Source organism: Macrobrachium rosenbergii, chromosome 3, assembly GCF_040412425.1.
Source record: "Macrobrachium rosenbergii isolate ZJJX-2024 chromosome 3, ASM4041242v1, whole genome shotgun sequence".
NCBI lineage: Eukaryota > Metazoa > Arthropoda > Malacostraca > Decapoda > Palaemonidae > Macrobrachium > Macrobrachium rosenbergii.
Window position 1 is genome coordinate 53,727,192 of NC_089743.1, and position 22,500 is coordinate 53,749,691.

The 22,500-nt window shown below is 36.3% G+C and overlaps 1 protein-coding gene across 1 annotated transcript in view; it reads right to left on the minus strand.

The window, feature by feature from the left end:
• Positions 1-22,500, minus strand: part of LOC136855681 (corticotropin-releasing factor receptor 1-like) — a 383,811-nt gene that overhangs the window by 70,765 nt on the left and 290,546 nt on the right. Inside the window, exon 7 of the mRNA XM_067132987.1 lies at positions 18,504-18,660. Within this exon, the coding sequence (XP_066989088.1) occupies positions 18,504-18,660 (157 nt within the window). The remainder of the gene's footprint in view (positions 1-18,503; positions 18,661-22,500) is intronic.

The following is a 22,500-nucleotide window of genomic DNA, read 5'->3' on the forward strand; positions in this document are numbered from 1 at the left end:
GTAGCAATAAAAGAAATGGTAATGAATGCGATACACTTTATAAACAAGTAACTCAAATAACTACATAATTACATTCATGGATGTTATGAGAGATGTATTAACAGAAGATAGACAAATTAATAAATCTCACAGCAGAACTAAAATCCCAAGATTCTGAAATAATGCGGGCTTTATTTAGAATCATAAGTAGGTCAAGTGAAACACCCAAAATTTCGGACAAACTACGGTTGTCGTCAGAAATAAACTTGAAGATATTATTCCTTTTGTTATCCCCAACCATTGTATTTGTAGTGGGTCTGTCCGGGAATTTTGTGAACCATATGGATGTATCCCTTCAAGGTTTTTGGTCAAATGCTCAAAACTAAAGATTTTTAAGAAGTGGGATTCTTCTTTGTGCTTGTGTGTGTCTTGTGGTTTGTGTGTGTGTCACTAAGTTGTTCAAAATAAAATTTTCTTTTTCTAACAATGCAACAATTTCATATTTTACTTTCACAGTTGGTCTCACTTCAGAATTTTCTTTTCCTAAAAACGTAAATATTTCCCTTGTTAATTTTATGGTCAACTACCTTTTGCATACTACTGAAGTAACTGGTATTTTTTGTAATGTGAATGAGAGACAATAAATTTAGAATATGCGGATATTATAAAACAGGTATGTTGTATATAGGACTAAACTTGGTTATAAAATGTATATTACATTCGTAATAAATCATCATAATCTAAAGTGATTTTATTTATAGCTTTCACAGAGCTATAAATAAAGTAACATCAATATCGTGTTTTGTCAGCATTTTACTTTAACGAAATTTTGAAATAACTTTAATTTAAAAGGATAATACAAAGAAATTATATGTGACGCCATTTTCAAGTACTAAAAGACTCTTCCCAATAAGCAGAGTGGCGAAGAGCATTCCGTTGTAGCCAGCCAGCCGAATCATTATGCTCGAAGTGGGAAGCTACAAAAATTGTTTCAGGGACTGTCCTTTACATTATTCATGGAAACGTGGGCACAAGACCGCAATTTTGACTACTTATTAGGCATTTGAAACAGTGGGTAGAGCGAGCTTAGCGTTGGTGTGTACGTCAAGAGACCGGGTGGTAGCAGAATTTGTCCACAGCAAATTCGGCAGATGATGCAAATACATTTACATTTTATCTTTAAATTACATTGTAAGGTGCACAGGCGAACGCGAGTGGGACTGAGATAACTGGCCACATTTGAAAAGAATGATAACAAGTAAGAAATGCGCCGAAGTTTCCTCGGCGCAATCGAGTTTTCTGTACAGCCGCAACAATGTATAATCAAGGCCACCGAAAACAGCTCTATCTATCGGTGGTCTCGGTATAATGCTGTATGAGCCGCAGCCCATGAAACTTTAACCACTGCCCGGTGGTGGCCTATCTTATATCTTTGCCAGAAGCACGATTATGGCTAACTTTAACCTTAAATAAAATAAAAACTACTGAGGCTAGAGGGCTGCAATTCGGTATGTCTGATGATTGGAGAATGGACGATCAACATACTAATTTGCAGCCCTCTGGCGTCTGTAGTTTTTAAGATCTGAGGGCTGACAGAAAAAGAGTGGACAGAAAAAAGTGCGGCCAGAATAAAGTGCGGACGGACAGGCAAAGCCGGCACAATGGTTTTCTTTTACAGACAACTAAAAATTCATCTGATTTTCAGTACAAGAGTTGCACAGGTTTTGTTAAAATCGGTTATTCTTATCTATTTTTTTTCGCACCTTCTACGTTAGGCACAGCTGTCACTGGATACTTTATAATAAAACGAAAACTTAACTATCGTAGAGAAATCTCAAATATGTGAGCATGACCACCTTACCCAGTGGACTAATATGTATGAATGACTTATGTGACAGAAATTGGTTTAATATGTAAAGAAAATAATGACACTGAATCTAATCCTAACATTACTAATAAATGATACACGTATAAACGTATGAGGTGATTGTATTTCTATAATTATTAGTATGTTATAAAAATAAATGCACAAATCCACTGCTAAATAAGATTCCACCATCAAAGTTATTATTTGGCCATGAAGTAAATGAAATGTAAATACATTCAGATCATGGACCAATGCTGGTAATATTTCATTGATCAAAGTGCATTATTACTTTTCTAAAATATCTAATTAGGAGAGGGTATTGCTACGTGATGCGTTTAGATTAAGGTGTAATTATTTTCCACTCTGGGGAATAATTGTTATTTGAGCTTGAAGTAAAGTACTTTAATAGAATATGTTGCGGGTTAAATAATAGTCACTGTTAGTTGCATACTTGTATAGCAAAAACCTGATAAGATTTCTTAGTCAACGAATAAGAGGAGTAATTATGTTTATATTAACATCATAAGCCAACGGAATCCATTACCATTTCAGACATTTTGCATCATCAATTTTTTTTTTCAGGTAAAGTGAAAGGACAATTGTGAATTTACACAAAATTGTCACGAGCATAGCCTTAAAGTTGGCTGTAACAGAAGTTACCTTAAAGCTGTACCATAAGTTACCTTAAAGTTGGCCGTAACACAAGTTACCTTAAAGTTGTCTGTAACATAACTTTCCTTAAAGTTGGCTGTAACATAAGTTACCTTAAAGTTGGCAGTAACATAAGTTACCTTAAAGTTGGGCCGTTACATAAGTTACCTTAAAGTTGGGCCATAACTTAAGTTACCTTAAAGTTGGCTGTAACATAACTTACCTTAAAGTTGGCTTTAACTAGAGTTACCATAACGTTGGCTGTAACATAATTTACCTTTAACCAATGACCTACTAGTTTTTGGTAGATTCCTACACTCTTAACTTTTGCTGGACGTTGTCCATGGCTGATTCTGATTTGTGCCTTTTCTTACTTTCTTTAGGTTTCAGTTAAATAGGTAATCGCGGTTTGGTGGCTGTTTCTTTCGCTCTACTGAAAAACGTTGGAATTATCTTCCTTCTCCCTATGACCTTGCATCCTCAGACAAGTATTTATATGGTTTCCTTGGTGGTTAAATGTCACCATCCTTCATTCCTTTGTGTGTGTGTGTGAGAGAGAGAGAGAGAGAGAGACCTGTGTGTGTGTGTGTGTGAGAGAGAGAGAGAGAGAGAGAGAGAGAGAGAGAGAGAGAGAGAGAGAGAGAGAGAGAGAGAGCTTGTGTGTATTTCTTTAGGACGAGGCCAGAAAAAAAACATTAGGTTGCCTGTCCCATGGGCTTGTACGGAAAAGAAAGGAGCATAAAGTTGTAAATCGAATTGATTTTGCATAAAATATCATATGTATAAGGTTATGCAAGAGTTCCTTTAAACTGTAGTGCAAAGGATTGATTTTATTATTATTATTATTATTATTATTATTATTATTATTATTATTATTATTATTATTATTATTATTATTATTATTATTATTCCTCTAATTTTGATGAAGGTTGGTAGGCAATTACTTCCGGAGTTCATGGGAGTTGTAAATTATTTTACGCAAGGTTATACTTATTGCAAGAAAAAAATAGGTTGCATACTATTGCAATATAACTTATCATATAAATATTTACATGATATATATTTCACCTTCAATAGAATTTTTGTTCCTAAGTTTCTCACAATATCCAACACTCGTACTCACCCTATCGCATGCACAAAATTCTATTCAGAATCATCCTGATTTTCTATTTTATTGTTGGAAAGGAATGGAAATTTGTAGATAATGCAAGGGAATTTAACACACGATCCTTTGCGTCGCAAGTCTTCGTAACCGACAATGATAATGATGTTAATTTTCATTAATCAGCTGCACTTCACCTTGGAAAAGTTACTCAACAGTTACCCTTTACTTGCAAAAGTTTTTTCCTATGATAATGCTTAATGTATTTATTATCTTTCGTTGTTTTCTCCCTCTCCTTATCAGTCATTTTAATTCTAGAACTTAAACAATTTTGCTCTTCCACAACCACTCTCAGTCTCTCTGGCAGTGCAATATGTTTTTCTGAACCTCGTCCCAGCAGAAAAAATAGTTCTTTTTTGCTATTTAGTTCTTGGAGTCATATTCATTTGCTCCAGTAACAAAATGGAACCTAACATCCAATCTCCTTACCTTAACTGCAATTGCTATCATCTATTTCTCATTCAGCCGCTATATATTTCAGCACATGCAAAATTCAGCGTTAAATATTCTTTAATAAACCGCGTTTTGAATGTCGCTGTAGAACTTCTCAGTTCCAGAGGTCTTTTATTCATCAAACCGTTTGGCTGCGGAACACTCTCCCAGAGGATGTCGTGCAAATGGAACTTCAAAACTTCAAGCGAAGATGCAATGCATTACTGCCATAATACTATGTTCCTTACATTTTAATATATTTTCTATCTATTTATTTATCTATTTTTTTTTTAATAAGTGAGATCTCTTCTTTCTGTCTTTCCCTTTACCTTGGAAGCTTGAGTTTCCAGTCAATGGCCACTATGGGTCTGTTCCATATGAATAGGATTCATCTTCTGAATAATAATAATAATAATAATAATAATAATAATAATAATAATAATAATAATAATAATAATAATAATAATAATAATAATAATAATAATAATAGATTTCAGACAACTGGAGCCTCATACCGACTATGCAACACATTTTTCTTTTCTTATATTTTTATGGCTTAAGCAAACATTTAAAGATTCGGAAGTAAAAAATATACGCGACAGAGGTTGCTGTACGTTTTATCTTGGATCCGCCCCCTGTTTAGCTGTTTATGTAAGATATCAATGTTGAGATATATGTGTATATATACAGTATATATATATATATATATATATATATATATATATATATATATATATATATATATATATATATATATATATATATATATATATATATATATATATATATATATATATATATATATATATATATATATATATATATATATATATATATATATATATATATATATATATATATATATATATATATATATATATATATATATATATATATATATATATATATATATATATATATATATATATATATATATATATATATATATATATATATATATTATAAATTATATATATAATTTATATATATATATATATAATATTGAAATAAGGTTTCTATTAAAGCAAAATTGTCGATGGGAATAAATCATAAGTAATTCTATTTGAAACATAGCAGTGATAAGATAATAAAATTTCAGTACACACACACATATATGTATATGTGTGTGTGTATCAACATTACCCAATTCCCCTATATGAGCTTCGGTGTGTGCATATGACCATGGTAACTTCATAGCTTCTCAACAAAATTATTTCTGATCATTAAATCTTCATTAATTGTCGCAAGCGGAAGCAAATATTTGAGCACGAAGGAGAGAGAAGAACCTTATTCCCATGATAAAGATCACCAGTGTCCTAAGATCCGTATAAATCATTCCCCCTATTTATATGCCTTTGGAATAAACCCGACAGCGAAGGAGGTGTTAATATTTTCATTCATTTTAATAATAATGTCAACGAAATTCCGATGAAACGAAGTTTGTCTTTGCATGACAGGAAAAAGTCTGTTTGTTACAATTACTCAATGAAAAGGGGACATAAACATTTCAAATAACGTTCACGATGCACAACTAAATCTTCTCCGTGAAAATAATATATGCTTTGTCATCATATTCCCCCACCCCCGCCTGTTTAGAATAAACCCGACAGAAGGAGGTGTTAAAAATTTTCATTCATTTTAATAATAATGTCCAACGAAATTCCGATGGATAAAAAAACTTTGCTTGACAGGAAAAAGTCTTTTGTTACAATTCCAATGAAAGGGGATAAAAACTTCAAATAACGTTCACTCTTCCAGCAAAGGGTATGAAAATAATATGCTTTGTCATTTTCTCTTCCAGGAAAGGGTATAAAAACTGCTTTATTCTCTCTTCCAGCAAAGGGTATAAAAAAAACTGCTTTATTTTCTCTTCCAGGAAAGGGTATAAAAAACTGCTTTATTCTCTCTTCCAGGAAAGGGTATAAAAAATTGCTTTATTATCTCTTCCAGGAAAGGGTATAAAAAACTGCTTTATTCTCTCTTCCAGGAAAGGGAATAAAAAACTGCTTTATTCTCTCTTCCAGGAAAGGGTATAAAAACTGCTTTATTCTCTCTTCCAGCAAAGGGTATAAAAAACTGCCTTATTCTCTCTTCCAGGAAAGGGGTATAAAAAACTGCTTTATTCTCTCTTCCAGGAAAGGGTATAAAAACTGTTTTATTATCTCTTCGCGGAAAGGGTATAAAAAAACTGTTTTATCCTCTCTCGCCGCAAAGGGTATGAAAAAAAAAACTGCTTTATTCTCTCTTCCAGGAAAGGGTATGAAAAAGTAATTCTACTCTCTCCTCTTTAACAAAAGATCAGAGACCTACGAAAAAATTGCCTATCGCATGAGAGGAATGAACCCTTCCACATCCGCAGGTAACTTGATCTTATTACGGTCTTAACGCAGCCTTACCTGGATGGCATTCACGGTCAAACCACGGACGTTGCAACCGTGATCTTGTGTTTTCTCTACACCTGGGTATCTGTTTTACTAAGAAGATATAATTTGACTACCCGATCACTAAAACACAGCAAAATTTAATTTGTAAAATACCCCTTCACGTCCCGATGAGATTAGTACTTGGAGGATCCCAGTGAGGAACCGTAGGAATTCGAGTCCAGACGCTGTTATCAAGATGTGTACTCTTTAGGAGGTAAAGATTAACAACTGGGGAAATATGAACAGCTTCCCATTTTGGTTTACCTGGTTCTCTACGAATCTGTACTGGGAATAATGCATCACTGAAGGATCATTTGGCACGTAAAATGTTAAAATATTCTTCCATAAGATTGCTTAACATTCATGAGCAAGGTGGTTTTGTCGATAAGTGACAACCCGTGGCTAGAGTTTAAACCGCAACGGTAAAACTAAAAAAAAAAAAAAAAAAAAAAAAAATGCACCGAAGTTTCTTCGGTGTAATCGAGTTTTCTGTACAGCCGCTACAGCGTATAATTAACCGGTGGCCTCCGTGTAATGCTGTATGATCCGCGGAACCATGAAACTTTAACCACGGCCCGGTGGTTGCCTATCCTCTATCGTCGCCACAAGCACGATTATGGCTAAATTTAACCTTAAATAAAATAAAAACTACTGAGGCTAGTCGGCTGCAATTTGGGATGTTTAATGATTGGAGGGTGGATGATCAACATACCAATTTGCAATCCTCTAGAATCAGTAGTTTTTAAGATCTGAGGGCGGACAGAAAAAGTGCGGATAGACTGGCAAAGCCGGCACAATAGTTTTCTTTACAGAAAACAAAAAAGGAAAATAAACCTTGCGAGTCATATCCATTTCTAACCATGAAAGTTCTCAAGTATCCCGTCCATTAACTGAACACAGTAAGGGATGATATCCTAGCCAGAACAATAAGGTAGGTTGCAGCTTTTATTAAATATGAATTTTGTATTTAGTTATGCAAAATCTTTCTGCATAAGGGAAATGTGCCCCATGTAATATAGTAAGTAACTTAAATTTTCATACTAAGAGTTCTCATTATACGCAAATTAAGAGACCTATTTCATAACACTTTGGGTTTATAGATTTAATCTTATTGAATTGAATTGAATATAGAATTCAGTGCTGAAACGGAAATTGGCAGTAAAAGGTTTGAAAGGTGAATTTAGCTGCAATTATGAATCAATGGTTAGAGAGGGGTGGAAAGTAAGATGGAAGAAAGAGAATATGAAAGGAGGTACAGTAAAATGAACGAAAGGGGTTGCAGCTAGCCGAAGGCACGCTGCAAAGAACCTTGGTAATGCCTATAGTGCACAGCATGAGGTGCACTGACGGCAGAATCCTTGACATGACAACGTTTTTCCATTTAGTTCATTACCAGACTAAACAGTTTCGCCGAACCTTCCTCAAACCGCTTTTAGTTCAGCAGGCTCAGTTTCGTATAACTTATCTAAATGGCTTGTAAAAATTCTTACACCATTGGTAGGAAACATTTCTAATACGAATATAGAAAATAATGTCGACTTTATAAACAAATTGAATAGTTTGAATTTGAAATTTGATTTTACTATGGTTAGTTTTGATGTTGTCTCTTTATTTACAAAAGTGCCTGTAGATGACTTACTGGAATTTCTACAGGAAGAATTAGAAAGTTATGACATTCCCTTAACTGTAGCAAACCTCACAAATCTTATAAGGTTATGTATCAAAGACAGTAAATTTTGTTTCAATGGGGAATATTTTGTACAAAAGTTTGGTATGGCTATGTGTAATCCCTTATCTCCTGTCCTTAGCAATACTGACATGGAATTTTTGAGACAAAATTCTTACCAAGAATTTTGCCCCGAAAAGTCATATGGTTTAGGTATGTAGATGACATTTTTTGTATCTGGCCAGTTCACGAAAATCTCCAGGAATTTCTTGTCAAGCTAAATAATTTAGTCCCTTCTATAAAATTTACGGTAGAGGAAGAAAGAAATTGTAATTTGAATTTTCTTGATGTAACTGTCCATAGACATGATAGAAATTTCACCTTTTCAGTCTTTCGAAGATCAACTAACATTGCCTCTTTTGTTCATTATTATTCCAATCACCATCAAAATGCTAAATTCTCTGTCTTTTCCGGAATGTTCTTAAGGGCTTTACGTGTTTGTAGCCCGCAGTTCATTGATGCTGAGATGAAAACTATTTATGATATTGCTTTGAAACTTAAATACCCAAGGACCTTTGTAGATGTAGCATGGAAAAGAGCCAGGAAAACATTTTATTTAACTAATAACAAACTTGAATTCAACAAGCATAATATTCTCAGATTACCGTATGATGAAAGGTTTTTACAAATTCCTAGAATTTTAAAGCTTTTCAACATAAATGTTGTTTTCAGTAATTTTAATGTTAAGAGTTTAGTGATAAAAAATTTTCCTAAAGATGTTTCTGGCTGCATCTATGAAATTCCTTGTAAAAAATGTTATAAAATATATTACGGACAAACTGGAAAATCACTTTCACAACGAATCAAACAACACCAATATTCTGTGAGAACTGGCCAAATATCGAATGCATTATTCGTACATATGAGAGATTTAGATCATCCTATTAACTGGAGTAAAGCAAGACCTTTAGTCCCGTGCAATGACACAGTTAAAAGGAATATCATCGAATCTTGTTTTATTAAATCAAATAATGAAAGTGTTCTAAATTTAAGTCTTGGTTTGTTTAAACTTGATGCCTTCATCATTAAAAAAGTTCTTGATAAATATATGCAAAACTAATATTCATTTTTATACATGTTTCTGCAATGTGAATGGGTAAGATTCCGTTTGCCTTATGGTTAAGTATATATTTGGATTAGTTTGTGATCGCGTGATCCCGGATTTGCCATGGATTAACCTTTTGTTTTTTACCCCTGGCAATTAACCATCTGGTATTCAAGGTTATATATGTTTTTGGATTTTGTAAGCCTAAACTTTAGTATTTCTTTTTGTTTGGTCTTGGGTTCAGTTTGTGACAGCTCGATCCCGGATTATCCTGGATTATCTTCCTGTTTATTATCCTCTGACAACTGACCATCTGGTATTCTTGTTCTTTTTGTTTACTTTGTAACCTTCTTTATATCTGTGTCTCATTCGTGCCCTGACGTTGCGTTAATAAACGTGAAAGCGCTTGGTACGGAACTTCTGCCTGTCATTTTCCTGTAATTCGCTATACATAGAAGTCACGTGCATCTACTGTGATTTTTAAAGCATATATATATATATATATATATATATATATATATATATATATATATATATATATATATTCAGATTTAGCTTCTGTGAAAAAGTACATCAAATCAAAACTCAAGCAGGAATGAAATTCACCATAAACTATATTGAATATCAGCTTTTTACCCTTTAAACAATATATATATATATATATATATATATATATATATATATATATATATATATATATATATATATATATATATATATATATATATATATATATATATATATATATATATATATATATATGACGGAAAATCTCATCTATGATTTTTAGATGAAATCAAAGTGGGGAAGTCATACTATTCCTCCAACCCCACCTCTCTCTCTCTCTCTCTCTCTCTCTCTCTCTCTCTCTCTCTCTCTCTCTCTCTCTCTCTGTTACCCCGCCATATGCAGAAACCCATCTTGATATCGGGAGCAATATTTTCACAGACTGTTAACTAGTTTACTACTTGTGCGTATCTCATCAAAACTTATTTCCAAAGTTAGTTGCCTACGACTGGAAATCATAAGGAAGTCCATAATGGCTAAGTTGCAAAGGCTTGCTCATCAACTCTGTGCGAATCATGTATACAGTATAAACTGGTGAAAATCCTTGAATCATATCAATATCTGAAGCAGGAAATATTAACCTGCCAGTCATGTCTTGGGTTCGAAACAGTAGCAAAGGTGATTTTAAAATATGCGTGTAGATATCTACTCCAATGTTGAGGAGTGGTAAGCTTTATCTGAAAATCGTTCAAGTTATGCACGTTAAATATAAGTGAATATTATTATTATTTTTATGATGATGATGATTATTCTGATATAACTGAAGATTTTATTATTATTATTATTATTATTATTATTATTATTATTATTATTATTATTATTATTATTATTATTATTTTTTTTTTTTATCACAGTCATCCTAATCGACTGGGTGGTTTTTATAGTGTGGGGTTCTGGGTTGCATCCTGCTTCCTTAGTAGTCCATCAATTTTCTCACTATGTGCGATGTTTCTAGTAGCACACTCTTCTGCATGAGTCCTGGAGCTACTTCGGCATCTAGTTTTTCCAGATTCCTTTTCAGGGATCTTGGGATCGTACCCAGTGTTCCTATGATTAAGGGTACAATTTCCACTGGCATATCTCATACCCTTCTTACATCTGTTTTCAGGTCTTGATACTTATCACTTTTTTCTCTTTCTTTCTCATCTACTCCGGTGTCCCATGGTATTGCGACATCAGTGGGTGATACTTTCTCTTGATTTTGTCAATCAACGTCACGTGTGGTCTATTGGCACATATCACCCCGTTTGTTCTGATACCATTGTCCCAGAGGATCTTTGCCTGATTGTTTTCCATCACTCCCTCAGGTTGGTGTTCATACCACGTATTACTGCAAGCTAGCTGGTGTTTCTTGCATGGGCTCCAGTGGAGGGCTTTTGCTACTGAATCATGCTTCTTTTTGTACTGGTTCTGTGCAAGCGCCGGACATTCACTTGCTATGTGATTTATGGTCTCGTCTTTCATATTGCACTTCCTGTCTGTGGGTGAAATGTTATTTCCATATATTTTCTTTTAACATATCTGGTTCTTGTGCCGCTGTTAGCATTCCTTCTGTTTCCTTCTTGAGTTCTCCCATCTGTAGCTATTGCCATGTTTCGCCGGTGGTCAGTTCTTTAGTCTGTCTCATGTACTGTCCGTGCATTGGTTTGTTGTGCAATTCCTCTGTTCTGTTTTTCATTCTCCTGTCTCTGTATATTTCTGGGTCTTCGTCATTCTTCCCTTACATTTCTTAGCCAATCGTCTTCACTGGTTTTCAGATATTTCCCCAGTGCTCTGCTCTCGATGTCGACGCAGTCCTCGATGCTTAGTAGCCCTCTCCCTCCTTCCTTTCGTGTTATGTATGGTCTGTCTGTATTTGCTCTTGGGTGTAGTGCTCTGTGTATTTTCATGTGTTTCCTAGTTTTCTGGTTTATGCTGCGGAGTTCAACCTTCGTCCACTTCACTACTCTTGTGCTGTAACTGATTACTGGTACTGCCCATGTGTTTATGGCTTTCGTCATGTTACCGGCGTTGAGTTTTGACTTGAGTATCGCCTTAAGTCTCTGCATATATTATTTCCTGATCGCATCCTTCATCTCTTGGTGTTTTATATTCTCTTGTTCTATTATTCCAAGATACTTGTATCCTGTCTCATCTATGTGCCTGATGCTATTCCGTCTGGTAGCTTTATCCCTTCAGTCCTTGTCACTCTGCCTTTTTGTATGTTGACCAAGGCGCATTTTTCTATTCCAAATTCCATCCTGATATCCCCATATACAATCCTTACAGTCTGGATTAGGGTATCTATTTCCTTGATGCTCTTACCATACAGTTTGATGTCCATGAACATCGGATGGTTAATTTTGTTGCCTCCTTTCTTTAGCTGGTAGCCAGCATCCATCTTCTGCAGTACTTTTGTCATGGGAATCATGGCTACTACGAAGAGTAGTGGGAACAGTGAGTCGCCTTGAGAGATTCCTCTCCTGATGTTAACCTCAGCTAGTCTTATCCCAGAGCTTGCAAGTACTGTATTCCAGTTGTACATTGTATTTTTTAGGAAGCTGATGGTGTTTTCCTTTGCATCATATATTTTCAGACATTCTATTAACCATGTGTCCGGTATCATGTTGAAGACTTTCTTGTAGTCAATCCATGCCATGCTTAGGTTGGTTCTCCTCTTACTATTCTTCATTACCATTTTGTCTATCAGGAGCTGGTCTTTATTATTATTATTATTATTATTATTATTATTATTATTATTATTATTATTATTATTATTATTATTATTATTATTATTATTATTATTATTATTATTATTATTATTATTATTTCAACTCCTAAAGCATTTCCAGATTCATACACCTGGCATAAAGAATTGGTTCCCAAATTATAGTTGACAGCTGGGACGATGCATAGTTAAAGAAGTTAGACAGTCAGGCTGGAACCTAGAAGAGAGCAAATGAACGTGTGAGAAATAAAAGACAGATCAGTGCACCTGAGGACCAGGGAGACACTTGGATCATCAACTAGTAAGGCAAGCTGTTTGCAGCAACTTCCAAACATGTTATGAAACAGACAAGTAAGTTATGTGGTTAGTAGATGAAGAAGGATTTCATGTGAAATAAGTCCTCCGGATTAGCTATTTTCGTTTCACAAGAAGTTATTAAAAAAGATTGGAGTTAATAAACATGCTCGACTTTATTTCATTAATTACCCCATGTAATAAGGCATTAGTGTGACGAGTCATATGCCAGTGGCATAATTTTGAAATCATAATCAACCACTTCCCTCTCTTAAAGACATTTAAAATCATAACAGTTTAATAATAAAAGGAAACTAGAGACGGTATTAGAATGAAAAAGTCTCGTCGTGGTGTGAGTATTTTGAAGGTTTTAAAACACAGATGATAGAAAAGAGACATAGGTGAGTCATGCAAGACTTCAGGGGTGAGCAGGTAACAGAAACAAAATAAAGGATTTTAAAGTTATTGTTGACTTTATAAAGTACCAAAGTATAGCTGAAGAATACGATGGCACCAGATGTTGATTTATTTTTTGCGACATGTTCCGGCCCAGGAATGAAAATTGCTTGACTTACCAGACTGAGTAAGAAATCTCTTGGAAAAGGAAAAGTTCCCATTATATAAAAGAAGATTAAAGAAAATATTAAGCATTAGCAGGTATGGAATTACCGCATTCAGCTAGAAGGGAATCTGGAGGTATCATTTGTGAAATAAAAGAAAAACAAAGGAATTAAAAAGGCGAAAGCGAGAGACTCTCAGCCCAGAAAGATATGTATTATCTCATGTCTGATATGAAAAACTGTGACGGACGATAAAGTGTAAATCAGGTTATTTTGGTAAGCAGTAGCAAAGAAGATACAGTGAAAGTTAGCATGAGCTATACAAGAAAAAAAGTACTTGATTTATTTATGCATTAAAGTCGATATGGTTCGTGGCAGCCAGAGATGAAGTGAATGAAAAAAAAATAGGTGATGAGAAGAAAGAAACTGAAAATCTACGAAAGTTGTGGAATAAGCAATGAGTATTTACGTAGGCCTAAGTCGTGGGGGGAATGTAGGATCACTTTTGATAGGAATGAAACTCTGGTTCCTAGATGATTTATCTATCTGTTTTATGTCGAGCAAAATGTGCAAAAGGTGAAATATTGATTATGTAACGAAAATAAATATAAGAGAAATGGCTAGTAATCATGAAAAGATATTTCAGCCTTTTTCAGTGTAATTTGGGTATTTAGTGAAAGAGGAAGATTACAGACCGTTGAAAGGTATGCAGAATGAGGACGACTCAGGAAGAAAAAAGGAAGGAGTTCAGGGAGTTCTGAACTGATGGCATGCCAGCCAAAACTGTCAAAACAAAAGGGACCTAATTTTATTTTCAAGAAATGCGAGAGAGCACGCAGAGAAATGCAAACACAGCAGATTGCGAATGGGAATTGTGACGAGCTGCAGGTGAATCTTTTATTTACGCGAAAAATGACATTTATTGAATGTCAAAGTTACTCTCTTCAAACAACGCCGTTTGAACATTTTAAGCTGGCTCTGCGCCAGCGAGGGCTCTTGGCCAATGGCGATCCGTAGGTCAAGTCAGGTGTTGAAGGGGATAAGAGGCCTGATATGGATCTCTGGACTCTGGACTTTGTGCATCCAACACACACAAAACATTTTAAGACAGATAAACTGTCGCCAGTTGTCCTATTCAAATCAAAATTCCACAGAATTTGTGGTTGTTGAAAAACAGCTTAATTTCTAGAGGCTAGAACGAACATTTGAGGACGATAAACTTTATCTCGGCAACTTCAGTAAATACTAAAATTGACATTTTGAGACAGAGAAATCAAGTCTCACTAAAACTGATAAAATGATAGGCATTAAGAATATTTAGGAATTTTAAAAGTTAGCATCAGCTACCAAGTCCTAGCTGCGTAGTAACAGGATGAAGGGGGCGGTGGCGGTGGCCGGTAATAAAGTCACAGGAAAAAAAGGAACAATTTTGGCTAAGAAGAAAAGTCACAGAAAAAAAAGCCATTAATTTATGGTGGCTCGTAACAAAATCACGGTGAAAAATTCACAATATTTCTTGGGGGTCAATATCTTTATGATATTTACAGTCTTTTGTTTATTTTAATATGGAAACCCCCAAGGGCTTGTACTAAACGCGCCGCAAAGGTGGATACATACCGGGTAAAAAAAATCCCCAAAGGGCATGTAATAAACACGCCGCAAAGGTGGATATATACCGGGTTAAAAAAAATCCCCAATAGACTTGTACTAAATAAGCTGCAAAGGTGGATATATACCAGGTAAAAAAAAAATCCCCAAAGGGCTTGTACTAAACACGCCACAAAGGTGGATACTTTCTGGGTTAAAAAAATCCCCAAAGGGCTTGTACTAAACAGGCTGCAAAGGTGGATATATACTGGGTTAAAAATCCCCAACGGGCTTGTACTAAACACGCCACAAATGTGGATACATACCAGGTAAAAAAAAAACCAGTGGGCTTGTACTAAACACACCGAAAAGGTGGATACACACCGGGTTAAAAAAAATCCCCAAGTGCCTGTACTAAACATGCTGCAAAGGTGGATACATACTGGGTTAAAAAAAATCCCCAATGGGCTTGTACTAAACACGCCGCAAAGGTGGATAAGGGCTGGGTTAAAAAAATCCCCAACGGGCTTGTACTAAACATGCTACAAAGGTGAATAGAAACTGGGTTAAAAAAATCCCCAACGGGATTGTAATAAACAAGCCGCAAAGGTGGATACATACGCATTAAAAAAAAACAATGGGCTTGTACTAAACACGGCACAAAGGTGGATACATACTGGGTTAAAAAATCCCCAACTGGATTGTACTAAACACGCAATAAAGGTAGATACATATTGGGTTAAAAAAAAAACCAATGGGCTTGTACTTAACATGCCGCAAAGGTGGATACATACCAGGTTAAAGAAATCCCCAATGGGCTTGTACTAAACACGCCCCAAAGGTGGATATATACTGGGTTCAAAAAATCCCCAACGGGCTTGTACTAAACACGCCGCAAAGTTGGTTACATACTGGGTTAAAAAAAATTCCCAAAGGGCTTGTAATAAACACGCCACAGAGGTGGGTATGTACAGGGTTAAAAAAATCTCCAATGGGCTTGTACTAAATACGCTGTAAAGGTGGATATATACCGGGTTAAAAAAAATCCCCAAAGGGCTTGTACTAAACATGCTGCAAAGGTGGTTATATACCGGGGTAAAAAAATCCCCAATGGGCTTGTACTAAACACAAAAGGTGGATACATACCAGGTTAAAAAAAATCAATGTGCTTGTACTAAACACACCGCAAAGGTGGATACATACCGAGTTAAAAAAAATCCCCAAGGGCCTGTACTAAACATGCCACAAAGGTGGATACATATAGGGTAAAAGAGGTGCAAAAGTGAATAAACACTGGGTTAAAAAAAATCCCCAACAGGATTGTACTAAACATGCTGCAAAGGTGGATACATACTGCATAAAAAAAAGCCCCAACGGGCTTGTACTAAACACGGCACAAAGGTGGATACATGCTGGGTTAAAAAAATCCCCAACTGGATTGTACTAAACACGCTGCAAAGGTGGATACATACCAGGTTAAAAAAATCCCCAATGGGCATGTACCAAACACGCCGCAAAGGTGGACACATACTGGGTTGAAACAAATGCCCAATGGGCTTGTACTAAACACGCCCCAAAGATGGATACATAACGGGTAAAAAAAATCCCCAACGGGCTTGTACTAAACGCGCTGCAAAGGTGGATACATACCGGGTTTAAAAAATCCCAAATGGGCTTGTACTAAACACGCCGCAAAGGTGGATACATAACAGGTTTAAAAAATCCCCAATGCATTTGTACTAAACACGCTGCAAAGGTGGATACAAACTGGGTTAAAAAAATCCCCAACAGGCTTGTACTAAACACACCGCAAAAATGTATACATACTGGTTTAAAAAATCCCCAACGAGCTTGTACTAAACACACCGCAAAGGTGGATTCATACTGGGTTAAAAAAATCCCCAATGGGCTTGTACTAAACACGCTGCAAAGGTGGATACATACCGGGTAAAAAAAAATCCCCAACGAGCTTGTACTAAACACGCCGCAAAGGTGGATATATGACGGGTTAAAAAAATCCCCAACGGACTTGTACTACACATGCTGCAAAGGTGGATATATGCCAGGTTAAAAACAAATTCCCAACGGGCTTGTACTAAACATGCTGCAAAGGTGGATACATACCGGGTAAATAAAAAGCCCGAACAGGCTTGGACTAAACATGCTGCAAGGGTGGATGCATACCAGGTTAAATAAAATCCCCAACAGGCATGAACTAAACATGCCACAAAGGTGGATACATACCAGGTTAAAAGAAAATCCCCAACAGGCTTGTGCTAAACACACTGCAAAGGTGGATACATGCCTTGTTAAAAAAAATCCCCAACGGGCTTGGACTAAACACGCTGCAAGGGTGAATGCATACCAGGTTAAATAAAATCCCCAACAGGTATGTACTAAACATGCCACAAAGGTGGATACATACCAGGTTAAAAGAAAATCCCCAACAGGCTTGTGCTATACACACTGCAAAGGTGGATACATGCCTTGTTAAAAAAATCCCCAATGGGCTTGTATTAAACACGCTGCAAAGGTGGATTCATACCGGGTTAAAAAAATCCCCAACAGGCTTGTACTAAACACTGGAAAGGTGGATGCATACCAGGTTAAAAAAAATCGTCAACGGCCTTGTAATAAACACACTGGAAAGTGGATACATACCTGGTTAAAAAAGAATCCCCAAAGGGCTTGTACTAAACACGCCGCAAAGGTGGATACACAAGAGGTTAAAACCCTTGGGGGTCACTGTTTAGGAAAGATTATTGTTACTTTTTTTCCTGTGACTTTTTCTGTGACATTTTTTCTGTGACTTTTTCACTTAGATTCGCAAGGGGCGTTACATACGGTTATATTTTGTCATCTATTAAATATCCACAATGATTCAAGAGTGTAAGGTAAACAGAACGTTTAATAGTTAAACACTCAGTCCGTAGCCACGATCATTTCTCAGCATAGGGACAAATGAGGACCATCAAATACATTTTAAGGTATGGGCTCATTTACATCCCTCTGCAGTACAATAATGTGAACTTAAAGGTGGAACTAAAGAATTAAAGTTAAACTTGCCTCCTAAATACAGAGTAACTGATTCTGAAATTGCAACTGAACTTAACGCCAGTTAATGCGTCCTCGGGTTTTGAAAGAGCAAATCCTAAAGTTAAATTTCAGAAAGCTAAAATTAGCATTTGTTCTCCATTTTCAATCGAGCATTAAAAGAAGTGAACACAGGCGCTAGATACTTACCTAGATGTGGCGCAAAAATATTAACAAAGCAAACAACTACATACAAATGCTACTGTGTCTTCTGCTATAATTCGCAAGCAATGCCCCCCAAAAAGTAATAATAATAAAATAAAATAGCAAAAGGGCAATGATAGTAATGAATCTCAGTTTGCTCACAACGATTAGAAACAAATGCTGCAGCGTTTTCTGCTAGCATTCTCAAGCAATGCAAAAAGAAAATAAGAAAAGAGAAATGACAGTAATGAATCTGGGTTACTCACCCCAACCAATGCAATAGTAGAGGCTAAACGGAGCACCTGAGTCGAAGACGTTGGAGGTGAGTCTTGAGTGAAGGAACAGACCTTCGATGAACATCCACTTGATCGACGCCATCTGGGCGTACATTCTCACGGCCAGCAGCGTCTTGCACAGCCAGTCCTTTCGAAGATAAAATGAAATATATCACGATTTTTTACGAATGTCGGAAATATGACGTGATTACTGCAACTTGAAATAAAATATAAATAAAATAGCAAAGTATATCCATACTTACATACAGTACACCGGGTGAGGTGCACTGACCCACTACCTAACCTACGGAGGAAATTAATTAAATGGCGTATTTACAACGATTCGACATCATCAGATGTTTATAGAAACGCTGGTTGGAAAAGAGAGGAAATGCAAAGTAGTTATAACTGATGTAAATAAAGGGGATGACAATCTGTCAAAAGATGAAGTTGGACGAAGCCGAAAAAAAAAAAAAAATTGTAATCTTATAACGGGGACGAGTGGGACGGGAGGTGCATGCTTTAGTTCAGCCAGACGACAGAAGGAAGAAATCGATTTACCTGTGTGTAAAAGACCCGACAGGATTGTTGCAACAGCGACGAATTTGGGAATGTGCACCGGTAGAAGTCTTCAATAAAGTGCGTAAAGTCTCTTTTTTCATAAGGAGAGAACGTGAGGAGAAAGAGATTGCAGCCAACACAGGTACGGTTATCATGTATGACTGGAACAAGGAATAAGTGCGCCAAAAAGTTTCTTGAGCGCAATCGAGTTTTCTGTACAGCGTATGATCAAGGCCACCGAAAACAGATCTATCTTTCGGTGGTCTCGGTATAATGCTGCATAAACTGCGACCCATGGATCTTTAACCACGGTCCAGTGGTGGCCTGTCCTATATCGTTGCTAGATGAACGGTTATGGCTAACTTTAACCTTAAATAAATAAAATACTGAGGCTAGAGGGCTGCTATTTGGTATATTTGATGATTGGAGGGTGGATTATCAACAAATCAATTTGCAGCCCTCTAGCCTCAGTAGTTTTTAAGATCTGAGGGCGGACGGACAAACAAAGTCGGAACAATAGTTTTCTTTTGCAGAAAACTGAAATAGGTTGAAAAATAGGGCACTGCTTCGTGAAAAACTTATTGATAGATTTACACGTCGTTTCTTGCTCTGAATCACCGCCAAGGAATGCCTGAAAACGAAATTCAGTTTATCATGGAACAGTATAGTTTCTACGTATCTGACGTTTTTCAATGTACTTGGTATGGTATTCATACAAGAGTCCATAAGGCGTTAATACATGTACAAATGTGTCAAGTGCAGGTCATCATCTTGGGGCATCGGTAATGCAGTTCAGTGGGAGAATAACCAAGTAAGTTTTAGCTTAAAATGCTAATGGCGAAGACCGAATAAAATGAACGATGTCTTGATTGAAAAATTAACAGTGTTAATATTTCCACCTAGGGTTCACCTTATTTCACTCTTTCCCCGTGTAATACTGTTGTACAAGGTGACTAAAAGAAATATAGGAATGCCCTACGTAAGAACTGGAGGCGGTTAAAGCTTCTAGTACTACTGAAGATTAGCTACAACAACTTATAATCATGGTAAAATCCTTAAGAATATATATAATAAAAACGACACGCAATAGTAAATAATCTACCGTTATATAGATAATAACTTTTGGCGAAAGTCAATGCACAAGCAGGAGGGAAGATGGTAATCGGAGATCGATCTTAGGCAGGCAAAATAAGGAATGACTAAACAGTACGAGATCTACAAGTCCACCAGGAGGTTGAAGGTTCATGACGTCCACCGGTATCAGTTACTTGGTGCTGAATAGTGCTGGAGCGGAACGGGATATAGAGTTTAGGCCAAAGGCCAAGCATTGGGACCTATGTGGTCATTCAGCGCTGAAAGGGAAATTGAGAGTAAAAAGGTTTGAAAGGTGTAATAGGAGGAAAACCTGGCAGTTGCACTATCAAACAATTGTTAGGAGAGGGTGGACAGCGAGAAGGAAGAAAGAGAATATGAAAAGAGGTACAGTAAAAGGAATGAAAGGGGCTGCAGCTAGGGGACGAAGAGTGCATCAAATAATGCCTCCAGTGCACCGCGTGAGGTGCACTGATGGCTCTAACACCCTACGGGGGCTAAATAGTACTGACATGGTTGTTGTAAAAGATCTTTTCTGTCGAGCAGTCGCTGTTAATCCACCGAAATGTGTTCAGCCATCGCCAACCTAACCAAGAAATTCAGTAAATTCTAAAGAAACTGATGTAGGTTTGTTTTTTAGAACAGTTTACAGGCCTGTCTTCCCCCGACCTTACAGAATTTCAGCGATACAGAAATGGCTTTGAGTTCAGGCTGTAGCCGACTATCTAACTAAGAAAACCAGTGTGGAGATATATAATCTGGAAGGGAAATCTGGCATTAAATTGGGGTTAACAATCGTTTGAGAATTATCTAGGAAAAAATATGGAATGTGTTGACATCGAATATCCCAGTGCTAGGTGATCCGATCTCGATGGGAGAATTAAAGAAGTAAAAAATGTGCCGAAGTTTCTTTGGCGCAATTGCGTTTTCTGTATAACGTATAATCAAGGCCACCGAAAATAGATCTATCTTTAGGTGGTCTCGGTGTAATGCTGTATGAGCCGCGGCCCATGAAACTCTCGGACGGCCGTGGTGGCCTGTGTTGTTGCGTTGCCAGAAGCACGATTATGACTAACTTTTAACCTTAAATGAAATTAAAACTACTGAGGATAGAGGGCTGCAATTTGGTATGTTTGATGATTTGCAGCCCTGTAGCCTCAGCGGACAGAAAAAAGTGTGGACAGAAAAAAGTGCTGACGGACAGACAAAGCCTGCACAATCGTTTTCTCTTCAGAAAACTAAAACGACAATAAATGGTACAACTAGAAATAAAAACTTTTACGGTATATTATGACCAGGTAATCTGATTTTGCTAACAGAGAAGTGGTAACTTTTTTATTCTGGTATCGCTGGATAGTGTAATATGTACGTGCAACCTACCCAATATCACGGTGGGTTAGATAGAACGTACCATGATTTAGATCGGGAAATAAAACGGAAGTTACAGAGAGATATCAGTTGTGAATACATTGGTAAAAAAAAAAATATAAAATACTTTTATGTTTAATCGATTAGTTTTGTGTTGTAACACCAAAAACAATGACAGCAATAACGTCCAGATAAATAAACGGTTTCCAAAAATTAAAAATAATTTTAGGTTTTGTTTTTTGTTGTGTATAAGTAGGTAAAACTTTGTCTTATTAGTTGATGAAGGCATGACTAGAAAATGGATGTGGTAAAAGACAGTAATAGCAATGAAAGTGGTGTATATATACATAAACTATATTATGTAAACGAGAGGAAATTATGCCTAAGTAATTAATGTTTGCTAAGAGTGAGTAAACATTTCTAAGCCATTAATTTATGCACGCAGAGGCGGCTATTTTACCAGTGATGAATACATTTTCATCAAACAAAAGGTGTTTTTATTGCAATACACGATAAAATGAATATAAAAAATATCATTTCATTTCATAAGTAAAGGTTGATACCACCTTCAGCAAATGAAACAAGAGTAAAATACAGAAATACCACACAAATAGATACCCGTAACTCGTTATCAACCCTTTTCTGAGCGTTAATGGAGCTTACGAAACTGACAAGGTGAGCAAATACACTCCTGACTTGTATCAAGTATCTGTGACGTGACCTCACTTAATGGCCTATACCCTTGCGTTGCAGTCTGTTAGAAGATGCTGTTGAAATCCAATCCATTTAAGAACATTCATATTAGACTACAACTGGTCCACTTAAGGTAGATTCTTGGGTGAGCCCTATGCCTAAGAGACGTTTGTTTGGCGGCCTCTGGTTGACTGGTACCGGCAGGTAGGCGGCTCGCTCAGTGTCACCATCTCTCGACACTACTGTCAAACTGAGTCAAGTACAGATGCAACCT